Raw genomic sequence first — 26,497 nt, 5'->3', positions numbered from 1 at the left:
TAGGCATCTGTACAAGGAAAAATAAAAGAGAGTGTTTTCACTTAGCTTTAATTACCATCTTACAGCAAGCAATCCTCTTTCTATGACTTCGTATGGTTAAAAGCATTGGGTTCATTAGTGCAAATTTAATCCAGCAAGAATTTACAATTGCTCAACTTGACCGAGCAACTGAATAAAGCATAGCTCTCATTTACCTATAACCAGAAAAGGGCAGCTGAATAAAGAACAGAAGCATAAGTTAAACCAAAGAAAATATTATCTTGTACTTGAATTACCTTCTTATGTTGCACATGGAAGTGGTTGCAGAAGCAGGAAAGAGGAAGAAAGGGTATGGGAAAGCAAAAACTTGGACATGCATTGAATATTTGGCAAATGCTTAACACTAAGGCACTTAGAAAAGAGTGATGGTACCAGGCAGACATCCAGTGCCTTTTTTTCTTCTTCTTCTTTTACTAAATAGCTTGCTATGTATTTGTGGATCTACTGTGCATATCCACCACCAGATGCGTGTGCTCTACTTGCATGCATGCATGGACAGACAGCTGGTGCTTCAGCCCTGTGTGCATGCAAATTGAGAACGTATGCGTACATATTTGATAGTGGGAATTCAGAAAGGGGAGGATTTACATATTTTTTTGGCACAAATACCTTCAACCCACCTTACCAGCCACATGTAGTTGTGGCAGGACCACACCCACCTGTAGAAGCTGAACATATTTAACACAGTAAATCCAGAGACACAAGTTTTAGACAAATAAACAGGTAAACAGGCAACAGAAGGCAGCTTACATATGCAACGTGCATTTTCTGTACCTACAAACATAAACTCACACTTTTCATTCTTCATACACTAGTGTGGTACAGAGACCACATGGCAGCATATTTTATTAGAAGTAATGTGCAAATAAGATGCATGATACCTGCAAACAGCATGGAGTTTCCATTTGTAAAAGGTACAAGTAACAGTACAAAATTAGAATACCTACTACTCATTTCAATAAAATGAAGTCTGACATAGAAATACATATGCTGTATTATTTACACCATTAATTTACAAAAGATATTTATAAAACAAAGCTATAAAGTAATTAGAAATTTAGTATTTTTGTAAGGAATGTCTTCCCTGTATAAAAATTAGAACATTTTGGCAATTTTTGCTTATTTGAATAAAAAAGCATTTATTTGTTCTGAATTCATAGCATCATGTCATTTCTTTCTTCCCTTCTTCCTTTCCTTTTTCCCTTTTCAAATAAAATTCCACACTGAGGTAGTATGTCAAAGTATTTCTTTGGTTCCAGAAATCAATGGCAAGTCCAAAAGGAGCTATGTATCCAAATCACAGGATTGGAAAGTAGAAGTCCTAAAGTTTTCAAAGGACTGTTTGTAAGTATAAATGCTATTTTCTCCTCTAGAAACTGTCCTTTCTTTCCCATCTTCGTCTGCCTCTGAGTCAAAGTCCAATGAGGCATGAGGATTAGTATGGGACGTTTTTGGTTGATAACTTGCTGGCTGCCTACAACTTGAAAGAGAGTCCAGCTGAGGCCTCCATAAAGGCTTTCCAAATGTCCCTGAAAGACAGTAAATATGTAAATACAGAAATACTGGTACTAACAGCTTTGTGTCTTGCTAAGGGCTGAACATTAGAACACAAGCCAAGAACAGACTCAAGCAAAAAAATCATCAAAAGGAGATTTTTTGTAACTATTATTCTTCCCCTCCCCCAAAGAAAAAAAAGCCATGTGACCACAAGTATAATGCAAGATTTCTGTCAGCTGAGACATTAAAAACATTTCCAAAGTAAATGAGCTGATTGATAGCTACTCTGAACAACACACTTAATTTCATTATCTTTGTTTTTATGACTATTCCCACTCCCTTTCTTTTTTTTGGGGGGGAGGAACATGGATCAAACTACAAACACATCACAAGACATATTCTAATGGAAATTCAGAACATTCTCCCTGTCCTGTTCTTGAATAAAAGAACGACACACAATCTGTATGCAGTTGGGCAAAAATAAAAAAAACAAAACAAATGTAAGATGGTATAACACCCTCCATCATACAATCTGAATGCTAAAAGTCTTTTCTTCTGACTAGCAGCTCACATTAATAAAGGCCCTGCCAGCCAAATTCTCCCTTCATTCACACCTGTGTATCTCGCTTCCCACAATTGGCTAGAATAGACATAGAATAGTCCAAAAGAATTTGGCATTTCAGTTGAGTCTTTATTAATAATTATCTGGATACACTAGCCAGAAAAAAAACAGCGCTCCTTTCACTCGTTACCATTGGGAAAGCGTTAGTGGCAACACCTCAAGGTGAAGGGCCTTCTCTTTTTTCACTGAAGAAAGATACAACTGTTGCAAGGCATAGTAGCTGTAAATGATACTCAAAAGACCTGTATTCTGAGGAGAACATGCCACAGACTGATTCTGAAAAACTCAGCTTTTATAAGCAGCTTTACACTACAATCACTAAGAATTTTGTTTTCAAACAGCCATACTTTTAGTATTGTATATTGGCTAGAAACAAAGGTTTAAAGCAAAACTGTAATTTGAGAAGTTACTAAAAATGGATTTGGATGAGGTCCATATCTGCATCAGTGATTTGCAGAGCAATTTTATTCCTAACACAACATGAAAGGATTTGCCTCACCATCAGAGCTACGAATGAATCCCACTTCTTAAGGCAAAAAAAAAAAAAAAAAAAAAAAATCCAAGCTCTGAACTTTCTGGTTCATGCATCGACAGTGATGTTAATGCCAACTGTCTTTCTTCATTGCAACTGTGGGGGCAAAAAGGGGGCTGAATTTGAGGACAATGATCCTGAAGAAGTGACTCCCACAAATAAAGATGAGAAATATATCAAGATTTCTTCCACAGCTGCTACCTCAAGATCTAACCATAGGCTCTTTGAATGAAGAGGGCTAATGATTATGAAGTGCCCAAGATGATGATGATGTAAGTTGTGTGGGTAGTAGCTCAAACACTCACAAATAAGCAGTTCTGCAAAGATTTTTAGGGCAGAGGGGAACATAAGCCAACCTGAACTCAAGGTCATATTAGCTCCTGGCTATCCCTTCATGCAGGAGAACTTCTTTCTGCAGAAAACTGCTGGTAAAGCCGTGTCTACACAGTCCTACCCCAGCAATAGTGGCACGGAGCCAGGAAGCCGTGTGCAGTCCCAGGGCCTCTGTCAGATGTCATGGCATCTGCAACATTTTATGGTCTGAACATCTGGCTTTTGAAGGGGGAAAACTGCAGAGCTTTTACCTCCCTCCCCACCCCCTGAGAACAAAGAGCCCAGTGATGCACATTCCCACAGGTTCGCTCACAAGAGCGGGCAAATCGAGGCCTTGAACAACTCTGTTGACACATGAGCCAGGAAAGAATCCATGGTATCAGGATTGCATTTGGCACTCAGATATCACAGGGATGAAAGCAACATGTGTGTTTATATGCATTTTAAACAAACCAGTCAAACCAACCCCCCAAATTTAGTGAGCTTCAAAGTTAAAGCAACACTTTTCCCCTTCCCCCCCCACCTCCGCCTGCAACTTGAGTTAAAATTGTAAAACCCTGAGTTAACTCTTTTGTAATTCACACCATGAGAAAAGAAGAGAAAGGAGGAGTAGGCAGGGCTTTTTTCCACAGTGCCTTACTTTGAAAGGTAAATACTTTTGGCACATTGTCTTCACTCCTGCCCTGAGCCCTCCTGGCACCTTGCATACCTCTTGCTCATTAACTAAAAATTTCTTCTATGCCTAAAGTTTGTGAAGATGCATTTAAATATGGAAAACTAAAAGTATCCTAACATTTACAGAAATCTGCCAACTATATTAAGATAAAAGTCATGCCACTGAAGAGATGTGTGTAGAAAGAATTTAAGTGTGTTTTGTTGTTTTTTTTGTTGTTGTTTTTCTTTTGTTTTTAGCTAAGCTGCTATTAAGATCTCTTGGTAATCTAAAAATCTGCTCATTCTGTAGCTTTATTGCAATTACTTTTCTCCTCCTGAACTTCAAACATTTGGGACTTTCTATCTAATGCTGCTTAGAATCTAGGTTATCTGAGAAGCAGAAGAGGACCAATAGTTAGATGTGGAGGTGAGCTACCTCACTGGACTACCATGTTTGACCGGAGAACTCCTTAGATGTCTGTCAGCTCTGTTTCTGAACACGCCCCAAGCTGTCCCCTTTATAAAACAGGAAAGGACCCATTTCCCAACTAACTCCTGGTACAATCCTGAGTTCTGAGCATCTAACTGTCCTTGTGTGCTGCAGTGGAGAGCCTATGCATTCAGTTCTGCATACTTGACTGTGCTGAGCACACCTTAAATCAGACATTGCAGTTAGGCAGTAACTAGAGTTCAGTCAACTCTAGGGAAAAAAAACAAAAACCAAACCAAAACAAAGAAACAAGAACACATGCAAAATGTCAAGAATAACTCCCAAACTGCCTACTCTCAACTACTTCCTGTACCTCTACTTTTTTTGAAAGTAGCTATATTTCACATATTGAATTATCTTACATTCAGTGAAACATGCAAAAAGAAACTCACACAAAATTGAACAAAATTAGGTTTTTTTCCCCACAGTGCTAGCTATATGAATATTGAAGCACTACTACAGAATTACTTGTTGTAGGAGGGGGAAAGAAAAAGCTGTGAAATCAGCTTTGCTTAGTGTTGCAAGTAAGCAACAAGAGACAACAATACCGACAGCTTGAATAAAAACAATAGCTAGAACATACCCATAAAAGTGCTGTTACTGATAACAGATGAGGGTTCCAAACTTCTATTTAAATCAAAGGTGTCTGAATTGAGACTTATGCTTTTTAGTCCAGTTCCTTCATTTTGAGTATAAATGGAGTTAATGAGTTTGCTACTTGTAGCCTGCATCCCAATAATGCCGACACATTGGTCAAAGGGATCTTCCAGTGGAGGTGAGTACTGACAGCATTCCTTTCTCTTTAAACATCCAGACTCGTAAGCATCCAGACATGCTGTTCTTTGGTCAGGACTGCAACCTAAAGAAAATGAGAAATTATCTTTATATAGATTTATCATAATACAAGATCAAAGTAGGACTACAATTTTTCTTAAAAAAAAACAAAAAACAAAAAAACCAAACTTACTTGTGTTGTATGCTTCAAAAGCCTCAGAGCTATATGTGTTTCCTTTTAAATACAGAGTCCCTGAGGTCCCCAGATAGTGGCACAGGAATGGATCTGCAACACCCTCCAAGTCTGTTTCACTGCCGTTATCTAGATGGCAAATGCCTTAAAAATACAATTGACATGTCAGCATAGGGTCTTTTCTTAAGCTTTAACTTATGTTTTCTTGAGTTTGTTCATTTTAGAACCCCATCTGTACAACTACATTTCACAGTATAGTTACAGCTTGCTTAAGTTTAATGTAACTTTCTGGTGAAAAGGATAATTCTAGGAAGTGTTCAATTAATTAGCTTGACAGAGAACATGTTGGACTTTACTCCATCATACAGTCCTTGGATAACAAAACAAACCTGTCTACAGGGACCAGAACCAAGGACTTTCTTCCCCTCAGGCACTGGAAGCCAGGGTCATGCTGTGTCACCTAGGGTCCTTTTGGAGCACAGAGTAGAAATGAGAAAGTTCTGGATGGGAGGGTCCGAGGGCATCACTAGCTGCTGGAACAGCTAAACATAGCTGCTGCCTTTCAGCTCAGTGGTTTCTGAAAGCTATGGACATGCTCTACACTTCTTGCTCTGTGGAGAGGCAGCTCCTCTCACCCCCAACAACTGCAGAGCTTTCTCACCACTGCTCCAACCCCATCTGCCCCAACCATTACTCCTGACTGCATCTCCACCTCCACCTCCTTCCCAGCAACACGCCTTTTCTTCCCTAACCCAGGTATGAGCTAGATTCTCAAGGGCCAGATGTATACATGTTAAATATTGCAGACTTTAACTTGCAGTCTCCTTAAGTCCTTTATTGACTCTGACCCCAAGACCTTTTCTAAAAGGAAAGTTTAATCAGTTGTATTATACTAACAGTTACACTGGTATTACCACCAATCTCTACATTCCATTACAAGCACCCTTTTCAAGCTAAAAACAGAGGAAGACATGCTGTTATAATTCCTTGCGGAAACTCTTGCTTTGAAAATGTGATAATCAGTTTAAATCTACCCTTGAGACTAGAGAAAAGAAACTTCATGATTTAAGCAAAGTCATAGTGTCATTTGTATGAACAGAACCAAGTTTGTTATTAGTTTGTTGATGCAATCACATGCAATAAGTCACATGCTGTCTCTTAAACATCAGTGAAGATGCTTCATTGGTGTTATTTCTGTTAGTTAGATAGACACTAGACAAGCTGCAGATACTCAGGCAACATGGAAAATGTGCTTAACATTTTACACCTACCATTACTGTCCCTCTGCTGTAAGAAATACCCTCCCATAGAAGATGTGAAGAACTGATGATGACTGCCATTTTCAGATGAACCATACCCATCCTGCCTCTCAGCCAGTGTCCCCTGGGATGACAGGTAACTTGGAATGTCAGCGGGCAAATTTGTTTCATCTGTGGTGAAGCAAAATATGCACAAAAGCCATCAGCATATTTCAGGATTTGGGGGAGCGTTTTTAAATTTGCCTGCAAAGTGCTGAAGGTAACAAGCAGTTCACTCTTCTGAATCGGAGTCAAAACACATAAATGTTCCTATAAGAAAGTTACTGCAAATTAACCACAAACACACTTTTTTTTTCTATCCAGTGCAACCCTTCAGTTTACACACCTGTATTTGTGATGCTGCAATCTTCACTTCTTCTTCTGGTGTGGTAGATGATGACCACCCACACCAAGGAAGTGCCCACCACGCAGCAAACCACAGCTATGATCACAATGCCAACTGTGGCCCATCCATCATCATCAAGGGATGGGGCAATGTTTTGAGGAGAATCACAGGTGGGAGTAGGAATTACATTAAGACGGATGTTGCCTCGCTCTGTTCCAAGCGTGTTAGACATTTCACAAGTGTACTTCCCAGCATCGTCTACATCTGTATCCACAATAATTAGTAACTGATTGCCTGCAGCAAAGAAATGTCTTTCCGTCACCACGAGAGGGCTGTCATCCTTAGTCCAGTTCAGTCGGGGTGGAGGGCTACCGCCAGCAATACACTGCAAGACTGCAGTTTCACCTTTTGTTACAGTTCGATCCAGCAAAGGTCGTAAAAATGATGGTGTTTCTGAAAAGAAAGCATAAGCTTTATGCTCTACATGACCTTGCAAGAATGGGAACACGTCCCTTTCCTTCACAGCTAAACAGGAAAAACTAAATTAAATGCATCAGTAAGGCCTAATGAAGCTTACAGTCATTCTCTCAGGGAAAATGCATTCAAGGAGTTTGAACTAAAAGCCTACAGTTTACTTGTCAATTGATCAGACCTAGATGCTTGCTTTCCTTACAAGGGTAAAAAAGCCAAATCACACATGGTCAAGAATACAAAGAATTTGGTTAAAAAGAGTAACAAAATGACAGGAAATTAAAGTTAACAAAATATCCTGAGTCTTAAATAAATAAATAAAAATAAACAAAAAAAAACCCACAACAGCAACAGCCCATTTTTCTTTTTCTACATATTAAATGCTGTTTCAAATACACACTGAGAAATGAAACATAACTAACTTTTATTACTGTGTATCATAATAGTGATTGTGTGCTGGAGTATATATTTCTTACCTATAGTTATGTATCAATAAACAGTATTTCAGAGTATTGTTACTACTACAGAACACTTTGAAAATAGTATTATGTTTAGTCAGTGCATGATTTTTAAAAGTGCTCAGCAACAGTTCTGTTCTCCAAGAAGATTTATGCCATTAAGGATTGACAATTTCTTACCTAAGACTGTCAATGTTGCATTAGCTGAAATGCTTCCAGCAGTGTTTTGAGCTGTGCAGCTATAAACTCCCGTGTCCTCGATTTTCACATCGACAATAAAGAATACATCATCTTCAGGCATGACATGCATACGCCTCTTGCGCGCTGCAGGAAAATCCGTTCCACCATCTTTCTGCCAAGCAATCTGTGGGACAGGATGCCCAACTGCAGCGCACTCTAAACGTGCCATTGCCCCAGCACGAATGGTTAAGTCCATGGGGATCTTTGTAAATGATGGCAGCACTAAAGAAAAGTGAGCAATACTAAAATGAATAATGAACGATAAATGAAACACTTTTCCTCTTTTGCACAGCATATTATTAATTTTAATTCCCTTCCTGTTCCTATAAATCTCAGAAAAACATACAACCTAAATTTATCAGCTGCCAGCAAATAGAAAGGGAGGGAGTTGTTAAGTGTGTGAGACCACCTAGACCAAAATCTCATTTCTGCTATCAGCTTCCTTCATGATCTTGCCATAGTACCTTGATGAAGAGTATATGCTTACCTTCTGTGAAGAAGGAAAAGATGAATGTTTTCTCATCATGTTACATAGGCTTTGTCAGACTTATTTTAAATTGGGTTTGTTATTTTTTTCCTATACTATGATCTTAAAGTGTTCAGCACAATGGAGCCAGATTAGAAAATGAATGGTGATCTTGGAACCAGATACACCTTAAGAAATCATCTCAGTGTACTAAGGGACCTTCTAAAAGACAATGAGTAGAATGAAAAAAAATATGTATGCATATCTTGACTAAAATGATTCTATCTTTAAAATCCACAAACAAAAAGTAACATACTTACTGTTTACTGTAAGTTTGGCTTTGACAGAGTAGGATGAACCAAAGTGATTTGAAATAACACATTGATATTTCCCTTCATTGCTGAACTCAACATTGCGTAGTCGAAGGATGGTGGTGTACTCCATCACTTCACCTCCCTGTGCCCGGAGGTGTGCATAATTCTCCATTTCAGCATCATGCAGTAATTCATTGTCTTTCTTCCATGCGAAAGTCATTGGAGAATCACTACTGCTGGCTGCTGAACATACAAAACTCAAATTGGAGCCTTTGATTGCTGACTGAGTTTCTGGCTGGACAGTGATCTGTGGTTTAGGAAAATCATCTGCACAGAAGGGAGAAGAGAGAAAAAGTAAGACTGAGGAAGAGAAAAATATATACGTGCCCTGAGGACTCTTTTTAGAAACAGTTTGTAAGCCTTGTTTTATAGGTTTGAGAAAAGAGTCAGACAAGTGTATATAAAGTGGATATACGATGCTTTCGTTTTAAATTTCATTAGCCTTGGGGCATTTAAAGACGCCATATTTATGAGTTTATTGCGCCAAGTCATCTCTTTTTGAGCAGAAAGCACATTTAAAAGCAGACTGTGTGTACAGTTTGTTCAACAGCAGCACTAAAGAGGAGAGAACTACCCCCTGACACCTGTAAGAGCTATGTTGAATGTCAGTCATGAAGCCTACCCTTCACCTTTACAACACCTCAGGCTGATATGAATTTTTATTGAAAGTATAGTTCTTCTGCAGAAAACTGCAAGGTAAAGTCCAGAATTTTCCCCAAACCCACAGAAAAGTCAAGTACAAAAGTCATTGTTCTAGTGATTTGTGGCTTTTTGGTCCATCTTACAAATGCAGCAGCGCTGAAAACCTGTTAAGCAGAGTAGCATGCAGGAATTTCAAGCAGTTATATTCTGGAGGGTTTTTTGCTACTGGAAAGCTACTGTAAAAGCACCATTTTGTCAGTTTCCAGAATTAATCGTCTTTTGAACTACTTATGCCAAATGCATCTATGTCACATGTACAAAAGGAATAGGCATTAAAATACTTGGTCTCCCCAAAGCAAAAAGTTTTATCTATTCCAATTCCCAAGATGTCTTCCGTCTACCAACAGAGACACAAGTCCAAATTTTACATACACTGCAGCAAAAGTCCTGGGCCCAAACTACTCCTTACCATGGACTCTGCTTGCACTGTGGGCAGCTACCAAGCCCCTTTGCCTTCTTATATCTCATCTCTCTTGGCAACAACATACCAGGGCAAAGTGTGATTTCCTTGAAAAATCTCACCAATGCATGTTGCAAAAGAAAATGAGATGTGGAGCTTGCCTGAACTTGAGCTGCCTACAAAACAGTTTGCAAGCCTGGAGCTGAGCTCTACTTAAATGGCAATGTGGATCCCCTGGTCTGGGACCGTAGGTGTGGACCTTAAGAATCTCCTAGGCTGATTAGTTCTCCTGCTTCATACCTACGTGTTATGTTCTCCAAGACAAATTGTATCACCTGCATGACGAGCTGGTAGTCAAAGTAAAACAAACTAATACATATTTAAATTACCCTGGTGAAAAGAGTGCTGAACACACTTCATTTTGTTTTAGTTATATTATCAATAGAATAATAAAATATTTTAAAAGTTTAGTTATTCTGAGGGGGAATGAGAAGATCAGTTAAATAACTCAATGTTACAGAATATAGAAGAACATTTCAGGATAAAACTGGCAATATCTTTTTTACTGGAACAGAATAAAATATATATGTGTGTGTGTGTGTGTGTGTGTGTGTGTTTGAATACATGTATCGCACAGACGCATATACACAGATGTATCACAAATGCGCACACACACTTGCTCTCTTTTGAGGAATATATTTCTCATTCTCAGAAGCTGCTCGACAACTGTATAATGAAAAACAAGCTATTCATCACCTAAATAGTACTATTTTAGCATCATTGTGCTAAATTTAAGTAATTAAGACAGGTCACAAATGCATCTATTTATTCTTTCCACAGAGTTATCTTTGGTATGGACAGGTCTCATGATTTGTTTCAGCTCAAAAGAGAGTTTTAGAAAGCATAAGTTATATGAATTTTCTGTATTTTAGCTTCACTCTTGCCTAACACTGTTTTCCATTAACAATTTTAGGATGTCTCCCTCCCGTCTCCTGCTTGCTTTCAAAATTGTAACTTGGCATGATTTGGAGGATTATACACTCAAAGCATATATAATAGATTATTTATTTTAATTTCAGACAAGACATATCATACTCCTCTTCATAATTCCGTAACAGCAAGGGTGGCCATTTTAAACTTATAAAGGCAGGGTGTGCATATACACCCAAAGACATAGTGATGGTGCACTGTAAAGATGTAATAAAATAAACAGTGAAACACACAATGATTGTATTTAGAAGGTTATGATGGCTTCTGCTTCACAATTACTTTGTGTTAAATGTAACAACTTACTCTTAGTACATCCCATTTTGCTAATATATCTTAAAGGTTTGGAAGTTAAATAAAAACAGGTATTCAGCAACTAAAAGAAAGATCAACATCCCCTGTAGTTTAACAAGATATATATATATAATGTGTGTGTGTGTGTGTGTGTGTGTGTGTGTGTGTGTGTTAAACCTCCAACTCAATTTCTTGACAGAATGAATTTATCATATGTAGGATATAAACTTCATTAGCTATCTAATAATCAGTTATTTCCTGCAATGTCCATGTCAGCTTCTCCCTTTCAGCATTAGCTAAATTATGCACCATCCATTATGCACTTGTTATTTAACATTAATATATTAAAACATTTGACTGCTAACGGGAGGGAAGAAAACCAACATTTGTATACACTATTTTAAACTATTCTGTGCCTGCTTTGCCACTGAGAAAGAATAAGAGCAGAGACAGCAAAAATTAAGCAATCAGACTTGTTATGGGAGGAAAGTTATTTACAAATATGGTTAGTTTTCTTCTCTAAAGAACATAAAGTTTTCTTTAGTAGGACAAAAATAAAATGTACAGAATAAAAAATATAGGAAATTAGTCAGATTTAATTTCCTGAGAGTTTCCAAGTTCCTACTTAGTGTATGAGAGTACACAATCACAGCATTTGAATGCAAGCTATGATGCAAGGGCACTTGCATCTTTGCTTTGAACGTTCAGCTTCACTTTGCTTTAAATACTTTACACTGAATGTTACTACACACAAATGAATGTTACTACACAAACATACAAAGATTTTATTTTAAGATGGATGGATGGATTTTATTTTTAAAATGGATGCTATCACCTCAGATTGATGAGGTTCTTCCCTTAAGGATTTCCAATGCAAAGCCTTAAAGTAAAAATATTGTATTATGATTCACTTTCTGGCCTCCTGAAATGCAAAATATTGGTAGCATAACTGTGGAAATTTTATGTTTTAAAGTACAGTTTAAGTAAAACAGACAATAACTTACGTGTTCCCAATCATTTTTAAAGTAGACAACAATTACACACAAAGAAAGGACAGAGTTGAGGCCAGTATGGCTATTTTACCTTCAAATTTTCTCAGCCTTGGAAGATCTCAACTCTTACAAAATATGAAAGTAATTTACAAATAATCAAAACCAGAAATAGCTTCTTAAGTTTGCCAAAATACGTTTCCTTTAAAAGTGATAGTTATCTAAACAATATCCATATTTTAAACCTAGAAGCATATACATTTACCACCACAAACTGCTGAGCTTTCTCTGCACACCATGTTGTGTACTATGTAAGCAAGCCGTACATGAAATAAGAATCAAGAAAACATCACTCCCCATCTTGTATGAAGCCGCAAGCTTCTACCTCAAAGTTTGGAAACAGAGAAGCAAATGTTAACAAATATTAAATCCTCTCCATTTTGTTAGAGAAATCAAAACATATCAAAGAAAACATTACAAAACCAATCCATTCAGCAAAATTTGTTCTATGGAATAAGGAATACGGGCTATACTCACCACAGACAAAGCCATCTAGGCTGACGGCAAAAATACTTCTGCCTTTTAGAAGCTGCGGATGGGCACAACTGGCATTTACAAAGCTCTGAAAGTTGTTCTCTGACAGCCACTGTGGTAGCCATTTTAACTGGCAGTCACACAGGAGACTCGATGTGTTTAACTGTCTAAGAAAAAGCAATTACACATTGAACGCTTGTTTGCTTGTTTTTGTTTATAATACAGATCCACACAAGTACTACAAGTCAACAACATAAAGTTAAATTTTAATCTAAATAAATAAATTACTAGAGAAAGAAACCAATGTTACTTAGCACACATGTGATGACACTATTGTCAGATCTTCTAAATTTTACAAAGCAGAAATGTTTAATCTTTACTCTCAGTTTCTGTTATATCTATGAGTCCAAGCAGTTGGCCAAGTCTGTACTGCATTAGTTACAAAATGGCAAACAGCAGTGGGACACGCAGAACGGGCACTTAGGAGAACAGTCCAGAAGGGAGGAGCTCTGAGAGCTAAAGCTGAATAGCTTTGCAAGAAAAAAAAATTGAGACAATTTCATTCCCTCATTTCCACTTCAGTCAGAATTTATATTGGGGAAGTATTTAAAAAGGCAGGGTGGGAAGACAAGCAATAGTCAGTGCTACTGCAACAAGTGCAGAACTAATTATCAGTTTACCTAATCTTTGGGAATAACTACATTCATAGAGGAAAAAGAAAAATGTGAGGAAACCAAAGGGATGTTCCGTGAAGCACACTGAATCAGGAGTTGAAGTAGGAAGAGTTCTCAGTTTTGGATTAAAACTCAGAACCATTTAAAAAAAAACTAGATTAAGTAATGAAACTCCTTTCTTCAAAGTTTGCAATATTATCTGTTCTTGGAGGAAAAGCAAAAATAATGGATCCAGGGAGAGAAATATCTTTAGTCACAAATGAAGACATACCAATTAGCACAAAAAGTCTTGAACATTTCCTGCAGAAAAGGAAGAGAAGCTCTATGCTCTTTTCACATCAACACTGCATGGATAAGGCCTATGAACGCTAGCTCACTTTTTCACATCTAGATGAAACAGATCATCCTTCACTGAAGTGCTAAGGGCATTCTTGTTATTCTAGGGAAGACAGAGAGACCAGAGCACTTTTAGCTATCCTGATGCATTATTTGTCTATATTATTTTCAGATAATAGGGCCTTTGAATAAAATGACTAGATGGGAATTTATACTAAACTCTGGGAAAGTACTTCCAAACACCTCTCTACATCTTCATCAGCCATAATCAATGTCTACCAAGCATTTCAGAAGAAGCACAAGAATCCCCAAAATTTTGAGTTGTTATTTGTTAGCCCTGTGTTCCCACTGCTTCTCTTCTGCTAAACCTAGCAATTGCCCCACAGCTGGCTAAGCAAGTTCAGCAAACTAATCAAGCAGCACCACCACATCCAACTCAAGGAAGAGGAAAGGCAGACAGTACCTGGCTAGGGGTAGGAGCATGGCTGCTGCTTTCTATAGCAATTGGAGCTATGCAAGGATAAAGATGATGTCAAACTGAAATCTTTGGATGAACCAAATTTGGAAGACTGATCATTGCTTTCTCTATGGCACCCAACACTAGGTAACACCATAAGATGAAGCAGATAACCAACTGCTCAGGTGACCAAGGACAGACGTCTGGAGAACACAGCTAAAAAGCTCTAGACAAGCTCCAGGTAGTTTCTACTCATAATGACAACAGCATCTTTTTATTATTTTTTAGCTTGCTGCCAAATTATACAATAGAGCAGATCAGGACAACAGACCTGACTAGGAAAGGCTGATATAAATAGGGGAGAAATGAGATATATGCAAGAGAAAGAATAAGCTGTGCTCAAAACACGGTGAACAATGATGGTGTTTTCCCCTTCAGCGAAACTTAGCTCTAAAATCTAATGCATTGATCAACTGGGAAAGAGGGTGAAAGGACAAAAAACAAAAAACCCACTAAAAGAGTACATTCTTCCTGGTGACCGCTTCACGACTTCTCTGACAATCTGCCCCTTTGCTACTGCAGGATAGAAGGACCCAATTATAAGCACTGACAACCAGGTCTTTACAAAAGAATTATGGTACTGCATTTCACTGGTCCAGTAAGCTGTAGCTCAGTCATAGCACTGCTCATATTATAGGACATTACATCAAAGTCTCCTTTATCTATTATCTATTAAGGATCAGCCAACTTAAACTGAAGACCCTAGATACCAAATGTAGCAGAAAATGAACACCTCCCATCCTGTGCTATCTCACTTAAATAAAGTCATCACATGAAAATAAAAAAACCCATTGACATATCTTTATTATGCGACTTCAGAGATACTATAATGAGTATTTACCACTGCATCAGGAAACATCTTACAAGGCTTTTGTAAATAAATATATATATACACACACACACACACACAATATGCATATAAACATATATAAAACACCATGTAAGCATATACAATAAATATATGGATACATATTATATTTGAAGTGATGTTTTTAGAAAGAAACCTACAATTCTTTAAGTTTCTTCATTTGCAAAAAAGCATTTCCTTGAACTGACATGATTGCATTGTTACTTAGATCTCTAGGAAAAAAAAAAAAAAAAGAATGTTAGAGGAGGAAAGAATAATTTATTAACCTGATGCATTTAACATGAAGACTCAAACAATAGCTTGTTACACTAGTGATACACAAAGGATTCCCTAGCTCAATAACCAATGAGACAGTATTAAATAGTTTTATAGCATGCTTAATATATATAATACTTTCCACTTTAACTCCAAAATTCATGTTCAGCATAACTCCAAAATAAAAGAACCTTGTTAAGAACACTACATCAGCCAAGGTGTGTCCCACTCAAACAGTCACGAACAAAGCTTGTTAGTCCTATTTTTGTTTCAGTTAGTAACAAAATTCACTTTTTTCAATGTTGGGTTAAATGCGAATTTCTACTACTTACAGGTGTTCAAGTGCATCCAAACCAGAAAATGCTTTCTTTGTAATGGATCTAATCCTGTTTCCTTGTAGTATCCTGAAAAATATAAATGCACAATGCAAAACAGATGCAATAAAATGGGGACCTAGGAAGAAAATAACAAACAATTGTGTTTTTGGCATTTATTTCTAAACTGTGACTAATGTTCACCATTCAACCTTCCCCACTGCAGCAAAATATCTCATCTCTAAAATATACCCGTTTATTCCACTTCAATCACTAGATTATAGAAAAGGTGTTTAATGCACACAGTTCAGCGATATGGATTATTCTAAATGTATAAACATAAGCACCTTTTTATTTCATAGATGTGCAATTGAAAATGGTATCTTTTCACTACAATGAATGCACTTCCACTGCATGCTGCATTGCTTTATCAAAGACTAGTCCCGTCACTAGGCCTTCATGATATTTGCCAATAAACTTACCACTTCCTATTATGGGAAACCCCTGTTCTTTGCAAAAGGTTTCCATAAACAAGATCAGTCTCTATATTAGTAACATTTAAAATTTGAATATATATTTCAGATTAGTTTGACTAGAAAAATCTGGAATTTCTTTTACAGAATACAAACACTTTATAGAATAGAATAGAATTTTAAAATGCTCATAGAATAGAATGGAATTTTATCAAGAACAAAATGACAACAGAAAACACATCTCAGCTATGGAAAATATAATGTCATAAGTGCTGGGCTTGTCCCTTGCAACAGGCATAAGCTAAATCCAATACTGAATTGTTCAAGAAATGATGAGATACAAATACTGTAGTCATACTCACAGCTTCCTAAGTTTATCCAGGCCAGAGAAGGCACCGTTCATATCTTCAATAGTCCACGATATTTCGTTGTTTTTCAGATCCCTGTTTAAAGATAGGGAAACAAAATCAAACCACAAGAGCCATTCAAAAGAACCAGCTACATACTTCTTAAAGAGCACCTGACATTTAAAACAATTCCTAAGATAGCTGTTCCATAGTATTATTTCAAGAGAGGCTTTTTCCAATTAGCTATTTTCATTGCAATTTTTACTGGGAGAGTTTGAAGATTATCTGTTGAATACTTTTTCCACTGATACTTAAAAAGGTCACAAGAACAACAAGTTTAAGAATCCTTAGAAAACAAACAAACACCCCCCCCCACACACACACCCCCACACACACCCTGCAAAGATATTCAGATACAGGAATATCATAAGAGAAGGAGAATCATAGGAAGGGAGGGGATCAGTTGTTCCTCCTTCAAAACAAAATGCTTTTGCAAGTTTTTAATACAAGAACAGAGATTTATTAATAAGGAAATCATTTTTAAATCATAGGGCATCCACAACATAAGCTTAATTATCTGTGAAACACAAAGAGATTGGAGATATTTGTGAAAAGAATCAACAGGGTAGTTCCCACTCTGTAAACTCAGACACTTCACACAAGTCTCCGACTTCCTCTCTTGATGGCCTTCATCTCTCTTCTGTATACTTAATGAATGTAGCATATGACTCTCTGAACTGCATTTTTGCTAGATGCCCAAGGTGCGAGTATCTGAGTAAAACCCTAAAAGTAAAATGTTAACATCCTTTTCAAAGTCTGGAAGGAAAAGTGATCATTTCATTCATCTGGTTAACAGATGGGTCATTGATATGCAATTGGCACATTTTAACAAAGCTAAATATTTTTAGATTCATTTACTTCTTTCTCACCCTTTCCTTACGGCACACATTAAAAAAAAAAAAAAAAAAAAAGTCGAATATTTAAAACACTTGCTCAGTCAGGAAAACTGTCAGTGTCCATAGTAACACTTAAGCATTAGAGCTATGTCTTCTTATTTCGACCATAATGGAAAACTTTGATTCAGCTAAGACATAACTATGATCCAGATCCCTACAGCTGCAGGTAGCAGTGCTGCCTGCTACTTTCACAGGGTGGCATGCCTTTCCCACGATAATGCTACTGAAAGTTTGTATCGTATTTACCACCATTTATCCAATTATTTTTTTCCTCTCAGGGATTCTTTTCAGTGATGCCCATTACACAGCTAAAATGATGGTTAAGAACAGAAGGATGACATTTCCAGAGATGTAAATTTGTACACAGACTTAAAAGAAAGAGGAAGTCCTCCTTCTCCCAAATACTCTGGAAAAAAGTCTTGCTAAAAGCAAAACATATGTTTGTCTGGGAAATTTAACACAAGATTTTGTAGTTACACATTTCCGTAATAAAAAATGAAAATGTTAGACCTTAAAAATCAAGTTCTGTCAACTTACAAAGTTTGTAGACTGGAAAGTCCCCGGAAGGCACAATCAGCAATGTAGTTTACTTTGTTGTTTCCAATGTACAGTCCAACTAGTAGGCTTAAACCAACAAAGCTTGAATCATCTAACCTTGCTAAATGATTGAACGTCAAATCTCTGCAAGTTCAAGGAAAAATGTATTTTAATGTTTATGCTGGAGTGTTTATGACTCAGTTCAACCCAGGTTGATTTTTAGTTGGGGGAAAAATTCTTTCCATTACAACTATCACAAAACCTACTACACAATTTTTGATTATATAACTTGTGTATTATTTCCCATAATTCACAAATTACTGCAGAATGGATTTCTTTCATTTGAAAATGACTTGTGTTAAAGCTTTAGTACAACTGCCACAGCAAAATGAAGCAGTCACAGTTGGCTTCAACTTCTTTCAACAAAATATAACTGTCTCACACACAAAAAAGTTGCTGTCACCTTGGAAACTTTGTTATGAAAAATTCACAGATCAGTGGTAAGAAGCTCATGCTTTGGCATGTACCCTGCTTTCAAAACTGGAATAGAATAAAAGCTACTCACAGCTCACTGAGTTTTTGGCAAAATTCCCAGGCATCAGGACTGATCCTGCTGACGGCATTTTGGCTGAGATGGAGTTGTTGCAGCATCAGCAAGCCGTAAAGCCAGCCTTTGGTTACCTCTGTTAAGTTGTTATGGTCCAGCTGCCTACATATACACAAACAGACAAAAGACATAAGGTTCAGAAACTCAGTGAAGTGCATGCTTTGCTATGGGTCTACATCTAACTTCATGCTACTGACTACATAGCTGCAGACTCTGCTTACATTTACAGTTGTATGCATGCACTCAGAATGTGCTGTTTTCACCATTCACCTATTAATGTTTGTTGCTTTTCAAACCATGCCAGAATAACTTAATTCAAAAACACCTTTCAATTTTATCATGCAATTCTGTTCATCCTGTGCAATTCTACCAAATTGCAGAGTATATGAAAGTTTACACTTACAAGACTTCCATGTTGGTTAAACCCCAGAAGGCGCCATCCATGAGCCTAGTAACACCATTTCTCTGCAGTTTTAATGATTTCAAAGCTGGAAGTCCTTGGAAAGTAAGCCCATCGATTTTTTTTATTTTGTTGCGATTCAGCTCCCTGCATCAATAAATTTTACAGTTAAAGCAGGATAAGTTTACCTGCATGCCAACAACCTTTCTTCACTCTCTGGAAACAAACCTTATTTAAATAGCTATGATGCATATAAAACAACAGAGACAAGATATAATAAAATTCAAACATATTACTGTAATACATTATGTTTAACTATGCTTATACCATTGATATTTTGGATAATGAGTACATGTGCTTGGTAATTTTTTGATTTTCAAATTTAAAGAATCTAGAATGTAATGATTAGCCCTGTTCTCAAAATAAAAAGTAAAAGGAAGTTCTCAGTATTTATCCAGCAATACAGCTATTAATTTTGGCTAGTAATTGCAATGAATAACCAGTCAGAAAGAAAAAGTTAAAATTTTTAGTAGTGGATAACAAGCAAAAAGTAAAGATCCTATGCTGGGTAATCCCTCTCCTTTTTTATCTGGAGTCAAGCATTCCTTACACATTCTGCCCTCATTCCCTTCAACTAGTTATGAATTGTTCCTTCCCTTCTAAAGCGGTCTTGGCAGTCGCCCTACTGCTGCTACACTGCCCCCACACACACCTTGTAGTTCACAGCTGGGACTCAAATGTATCCTGGAAGGGAGCAGTTATAAGGCACAGTTGGAGGGCAAGCTGTAGTGACAGCAGCACTCACTGATACATTATACTTTTTTGCTCTTCACAACACTTTCTTATCATTGGTCCTCCTCAGCTTCAACACGTGTACCAACCCCAGGCAGATTTCTGAGCCCTTTAAAAAGGGACATCCTCCCTCATATAGGCACAAGGAACACTGTTAACCATTTTTATAATAGTAATTTTAAACCAGTTACCATTTGCTAAATTAACAATTATGTTTACTAGCAACAATTTATATATAGTATGCAGAGATGGCATTAGACAGTACTAAGAGAAGGACCTCATAGCACAATGAGCGATCGTTTGCCGCTTCAAAAAGATCTTTGATCTATCAATCTGCATCACACCAAATTAAAAAGAATTCTCTCCTTCTAAAACCTACTTCCCTCAGGGAACTAAAGAGCTAAATCTTTCCCTCTCCATATTTATATCATGACTGTTTTTCAAACTTTCAGCTTTGTAAGAATTCAGCTTTCCCCTTTGGTAGCCTGATATGTTCTACCCTACTCTTCTCCTGTGCTTAGATGTGCAAAAGCCTTAAAGCACATTCAGTAAGAACAGCCTGTAGTTCTTCCCCACTCCTCCTCTGAATACTTCTTTCAGGGGATAATATATTTCTTTTGCCTTCACTGCAAATTAACTATCTAACATAACCAGATCTGCCTACAGATTTGGTTGTCAATCAGTAGAACTTTTGTAGGTACGAACATAATCAACTTTTAAAATCTCAGTGTGATCCGAAGAGAAGAAAGCCTGCCAAGATCATTAACAAATCCCGAGCTTTGTACAACCGTTCTCGCACTCTATCGTTAAGACTTTAGTCAAACTTGTCTTGCACTTGTGTATAGGACACAAGTCACTGTTCCCAGATATGTCAAATATTCTACTACTTTACTGTTTTTAATCGCACACCTTTTACTTTCAAAGGTAATCTAAGAGACTTCATCATTTTAGCTCTTTGCTATCTAATAGGAAAAATAATTATTAAGGATTTGACAAAGTCCCATGTTAGCCCATCCTCCTGTAAACTTTTTGCACTCAACAACAACAACAAACAACACCCACACACATTCCCAGTTTCCTTCATATTCAATAGTTTTATCTATTTTTTATTAGGTAAAATATTTATAGACAACATTGTGCCAGTGAAAATGACTAAGGTCTGTTTACTTGAACATATTGCTTATTGTCATACTTTCTGAAAGAAATTCTTTCCCTTCGTTTGTTGTAACCATGAAAACACAAAAACATATAGAGACTGATCTAGTCTCCAAAATATATAAATCTACTTCACTTAGTATTTTCTCAAATGTCTCCTTACAGGAAAACTGCAGTTACCCCTTCTCCAGTCTTGTCTTTTTTTTCTTTTTATAGACAAATGTAATTTTAACACAAAGACTATTCACAATTCACTAATATATAAGACTATTTTTGTTCAGTATAAAGCTGCAGTTAGTAAGGGTTGAAGTAATGTGTTTTCTGTGTCTGTCTCACTCTGCCTCTCGTTAAATTAAAGGCTAAAGTTCAAGCACTGGAAAACCTGAAAACAATTAGTTAATTGTAGGTTGCACTTACAGGTGCTGCAGATGGGAGAGTTTAAACATCTTTTGAGGGATTGCTGAAATTTTGTTCCTGTTCAGTTTCAATACTTGAAGTGTGCTAGACAAATTGTCAAAGGTACCAGGCTCCATGGAGGTTATTCGGTTACTGTTAATGTACCTGTTGAAACAATGTCTAGAAGGTTAAATTTACAGTTATTTAATAAAATTTTAATACCAAGTAGTAAAATACAGAGCTCTTATGCTGCCTATCCCCTGATAAATGGAATTTCATTTATCACATTAATTAGAGCTCTTGACAGCTCAGCCTATAGTCAAACGGTATTTCAACACCAAAATTTTGCTCTACTCTGCAGGAGCATATTACTGGCATAAGACAGTGTGCTGACAAAGTATAGGATGTTGCAACCCCATTACTTTATTTTCACTCAGTATAGCTCTGGCATTATGGCATTATTGAATAAGGATTAAGGGAAGATTTAAAAAAGTCCACAAAATTCCACATAACTCAAGATGGAACCAACCACAGGGAAATTAAGTTTATTTTGTTACATAATTATTTCTCTCAAAAGATACATTTATTTGTTTCATCTCAAGATAATGATTTTCACTTTCTATGAACTAAAACATCTCATTGCAACAACTGATGTATTCAAGCTAGCAATTTATGCTATGCTCTAGAGGTGAAAATGGGAATAAATATTTAATATGAGCCTCTAACTGAAAAATTCTTAGTCCCTCAACATACAGCTCCCAGTCTAAGTTTCTCAACAACAAGTTTTTTGAAAGCAACCTGAAAAATTTAATACCAAGCTTTACTTACAGATACTTGAGTTGTAAAGAAGGAAATGATGACATTTTTAGCTCTGATATGTTGTTATTGCTTAGGTCCAAAGTTTCTAGACTCTGAAATGGTTTCAGATGTTCAAACAAGATGTTGACAATCTTGTTGCTGGTCCTGAAATTTAAGGACAATAGAAGACTGTCATTTCCAGATTAAACACATGTTAACTACATGTCACTCTGATAAAAATTAGTTCTTAATTCCCTTACTTGAAAATAATTTTTTGTTCAAGAAATACAATACAGTATATTTCTAAGCAAAACATTAATTTCTAGCCATCCCAAGTTGCAAATCTGAATGCTGTAAATAGATGTGTATCAACATTTCTTAAAAAAAAAAATTCCCAGCAGACACAAAGAAACAATTTGCATTATAACCCAGTTACTGTAATTCATAGCTTTTAAAAGAAGTAAAACTCCATGATCACCTGTTTCTGAACTGTAGAAATACCAGATATTTGTATTGATTAGCATATCACAGTATTGCAATGGTTAAGATAGGAAAAAAACCTAATCTGATTTCAAACTAACATCACAGTAGCTAGATATTTTGCTTTGTAAAAAAAAAAAAAAAAAGCTAGAGCATGAGAGCATGAAAATCAGTTTGAATTTCCATAAAAACAGAGCTAGATTAGAAGATATGCATGACAGCATGCCCCCCTCAGGAAGACATTCTTTGTGTTTTGAAATTAGACCGAGTATTTCATCGTACAGGTTTTACTTGTTTGTTAGCAAAGAATAAAATTCATGCTTATTACAGCTCATTACAGAGGCTCTGGACTTCATGTGTGCTCAGACTTCAACTAAGGCATCACACTATTCCATAACAAAAACTTTGCAACAGTTTAAAGATATGGATATCTTCACCTACTACTAGCAATACCCCTTTTTCTACTTCCAATGAAAGATGCTTTTTTGCAGCCATCATATTTCATTTTCATACCCAGCAGCCTACCAGGCTTTCCATCCTACTTGCATAATGTACAGAATCATACATACACATCAGCAACATCAACAGGGCTATTCATTTGGGGCTAATGGCACATAAGGGAAAACAGATCATGACTAATTAAATGAATGTAACCCTAAATGATCCTGTTACCTTGTCAAGTTCAAGTCAGTTCTGGCTATGATACATCCTACACCTAGTATGATGAATGATCAAAATTTAGGAGCTTTCCCCAGCTTCTAGAGATTGCAGGTAAAGGCAATTTCAGGTAAAACTATCAACTGCTTCTGAAATGTGTTTGCCTTTATTGGAAATACTTGTTTTGGATCAAACAAAGCCACAGATTTAGGATAGCATGGGCAACCGTCATGTATGCAAAGGCAGGGAATACAATTACTACTCAAGACAAAAAAATCCTGTCTCAAAAACTGACCCAGAAGTTAGATTAATTCGACCACATGTGGGAACGGGCAAGTGATCTTGCAGCCCCTCCAACGCTGCTCTTTTTCCATATCATGTTTCATTACAGGCTGTCTGGTAGAGGTAACACTGCATTTTTCTTTTTTTTAAACTCTTAGCTGAAAGTATTTATAATAAATGGAAACAAATTACTTTAATAAAAAACAACAACAAACACCACCATGTGTCAGTTACACTGGCCAAATAAGACTACGAGTTAGATAACAGGTCATAGAGCCTTGCCTTTATGCATTAGTTTGTTTATAAGGTAATTACTAACAAGGTATTAAAACTGCCAATTACTTGAGTGACGAATAAAATTTTCCTTGCAGTAAAAGTGTGCTCCAGCAGAAGCCAGCAATTTCCTGAACTGCACGCCTCCTAAATTGCAGTGTGAAAGTGTTCAGTTATGGACACAGCTTACACAGTGCTGTCTTTGTGTCAGCATTGCTTCATAAAACAGAAATTCCTTACAACTGGCAGGATAATAGCCCCTGTATTACAAAGTTTAGTTGGATCTAATGGAACCGAATAAAACTCTTATACAGCCTTCAGATTAGTACTTAAACCAACTGGCAAATTACCTGACGCAGACCAGGTTACACACACACACACACACACACACACACACACAAAAAGCAGCTTCTTTGTTTTGGGGAATGTTTTTCTTTTTTTGGTGATGGCAGAGTCACCTTGTGTGGAGAAATTAACTTCTTTTTTTCACTGATACAGAGCTATGCATCAAAGTTCTGTTCCATCTCATAATGAAAATCAAATCAGCACTCACTGTACCATTCTACTTGTTCACATTTGTGGGAGCTACTCAAATGCAAAATATTTAAACACTTCCCTCTTTACTGTCCAAGCCTCCTAATCCAGTCTTCCTGTCAAAAAAATTCAAACTCAATAACTCACAGCTAAAAGGAGATTATCTGGTGCTGAAAACATGCCAAACAGAATCATTCTATTTGAAGCCATAGCCCTAATTAAAATTAGAATGTTTAATTATAATTTGATTTTTTCTTTACAATCATCACTTAAGTAAATCAAATAAAAACTATGTCAACTTCCTCACAACTGCCAAGTTATTTTCAAAATTAGTCACGAAGGACATGTTTGAAAATGCAAGCCTATCTAATGTATCAAGACAGAACCAAACAGTATCCTTTTTCTTGGCATAATTAAGTTCAAGTTTGTCTTCTGTGCAAAAGCTTTCCAGCCAAGTGGTATTACTGTGCTCAGACAAAAGAGTTGTGCATACCGTACCAGTTTCATTTTACAGATCCTTCAGGGAAGATCATGGCAATCAGAGGTCCCCTTGCAATGGGAGAACCAGCACATCAAGTTCTCACAGAAGTACACCTGGTCCACGCACATTTCAATTTCTTCATATGCAACAAACAGCAACACGCTACAACCTCCTTTAACTTTCTCTGTTATGGCTAAAGAAGCAGGAGCACTGAGGAATACAGATAAAACCACCAAAATATCTACCCGAGTTTGAATATATGCCTTTTGCTATTTGAGTGCCTACACCCTAATTTGCAGCACAAACAAAAAAAGAGTGCATGTACATTGATTTAATTATTTTTACATAAGCTTGCGTGAATACCAGCTTAAGACAGAATACCAGTTTTTCATTACGGGTATGAGAAAAACCCAAGCTTACCATATCAGCATTCAAGACTTCAGCCACACCACTAGGCCAAACATTTGTAACAGCCCAGTCGAACATGATCTCAAGATTCACTCTATATAAACAGCAGCTACAGCATATCTGACATATTGACTTGTACTTTCTTTGGCTATGGGGAAATAAAACAGGACAGCAGCTTCCGTATCCATCTTATTAAGGATCTAGTTAACACCATTTAGGCACAGTGTTTCACATTAGCTGAAGAAAACCATTTTTTAAGATATGAGATGGTATGAGTAAGTATCTCTTCATAAGACTGTCAATACGTAATGTGTTCTATCTTAGAAAAACAGCTTTGGAAGCTTAAAAATATGACTCAATTGGTTTGATCCTATAGCATGGAAGATCTCTCTCTGTAATAACTTAAGACCTGAAATCCTATCTCTTACTTCTATTCAGAACCTCAGCACAAAGTTCTTGGTCTTCCTTCCCAAGAAAAACTCTTCGCTCCAGGTAGATTTTCATCTGTCATCTTTTGAGAACCTCCTGGCTTTATCTTACACCATGATTCTGACACAGAACATGTGTATGAGTCTGGAGGTGGAGCAAACTGGTAAAAAATGAAGTTGCCTATAGAGACACACTTGGAGAGCTGTGCGCCTGTGCAGCCTGCTCTCCAAAGTTGCTCCATTTAATGTAGCTCTGTTTCAAAAACTGTGCGAGTGAGGACTAAGTCCATTATCTCCTGCCCCTCAAAAACTAAGCCCTGGCAGACAGGGTATACTAGACTGGCTTTACAAACAGGCTAATGAGATTACAGTGGAGCCTAGTGCTAGAGATTAAGAGGATGTGCAAGGCAAAAAACATTCTGCCAGTTCTAGATATATGTTACTGAGCACTGTTTAAGCCAAGACACTAGGGTTCACAGATCTTTAGTTTGAGGGTCTCATGTTTACATGGCTTCCAGATTAGAGCTGGCTTGCAGGCAGCCATGTCCGAGCACAGGCAAAGCAGACATGACTGTCTCCATCCAAGCACATACAGGGTGATCTCAGTTGCATTCCACTACAGCGCACAGTTTGCTTTGTCATGTTTGCCCAAATCTTTGTGGTTGCCGCTCCTTATATTCCTTCCATTCACCCACCATGACTGTATGACAAGAGTCATATGACACTATCAGCTACTGTTTCTTACTTTTTTTTTTTCCTCCTTTTTCTCCAAACTCCTCCAAGTCTTCTGCTCTATAACCTTTGGAGCTCTCATAATAAACAATGATGTGAAGACA

General features: G+C 37.0%; 1 protein-coding gene across 5 annotated transcripts in view; it reads right to left on the bottom strand.

Moving 5' to 3' along the window:
- Window positions 1–629: 629 nt before the first annotated feature.
- Window positions 630–26,497, bottom strand: part of LRIG3 (leucine rich repeats and immunoglobulin like domains 3) — a 44,125-nt gene continuing 18,257 nt past the window's right edge. For 3 of the 5 annotated variants that reach the window (XM_026072674.1, XM_026072672.1, XM_026072676.1), the window contains exons 4-19: window positions 22,149–22,283; window positions 21,342–21,485; window positions 18,981–19,124; window positions 18,536–18,679; window positions 17,971–18,114; window positions 16,493–16,573; window positions 15,676–15,747; window positions 15,229–15,300; window positions 12,697–12,860; window positions 8,734–9,054; window positions 7,888–8,169; window positions 6,779–7,231; window positions 6,406–6,564; window positions 5,135–5,278; window positions 4,751–5,026; window positions 631–1,568 (exon numbers count right to left, since the gene is read on the bottom strand). In XM_026072674.1, coding sequence (XP_025928459.1) covers window positions 1,324–1,568; window positions 4,751–5,026; window positions 5,135–5,278; window positions 6,406–6,564; window positions 6,779–7,231; window positions 7,888–8,169; window positions 8,734–9,054; window positions 12,697–12,860; window positions 15,229–15,300; window positions 15,676–15,747; window positions 16,493–16,573; window positions 17,971–18,114; window positions 18,536–18,679; window positions 18,981–19,124; window positions 21,342–21,485; window positions 22,149–22,183 — 2,880 coding nt within the window. In that variant the 5' untranslated portion in view covers window positions 22,184–22,283 and the 3' untranslated portion in view covers window positions 631–1,323. Of the gene's footprint in view, window positions 1,569–4,750; window positions 5,027–5,134; window positions 5,279–6,405; window positions 6,565–6,778; window positions 7,232–7,887; window positions 8,170–8,733; window positions 9,055–12,696; window positions 12,861–15,228; window positions 15,301–15,675; window positions 15,748–16,492; window positions 16,574–17,970; window positions 18,115–18,535; window positions 18,680–18,980; window positions 19,125–21,341; window positions 21,486–22,148; window positions 22,284–26,497 lie in introns of all 5 variants that reach the window. The other 2 variants (XM_026072671.1, XM_026072675.1) reach the window with 2 other exon arrangements.

Source organism: Apteryx rowi, unplaced genomic scaffold, assembly GCF_003343035.1.
Source record: "Apteryx rowi isolate R43461 unplaced genomic scaffold, aptRow1 scaffold_348, whole genome shotgun sequence".
Classification (NCBI taxonomy): Eukaryota; Metazoa; Chordata; class Aves; order Apterygiformes; family Apterygidae; genus Apteryx; species Apteryx rowi.
Note: the sequence above shows the minus strand (reverse complement) of the source record. Positions and strands in the feature narration are given on the sequence as shown.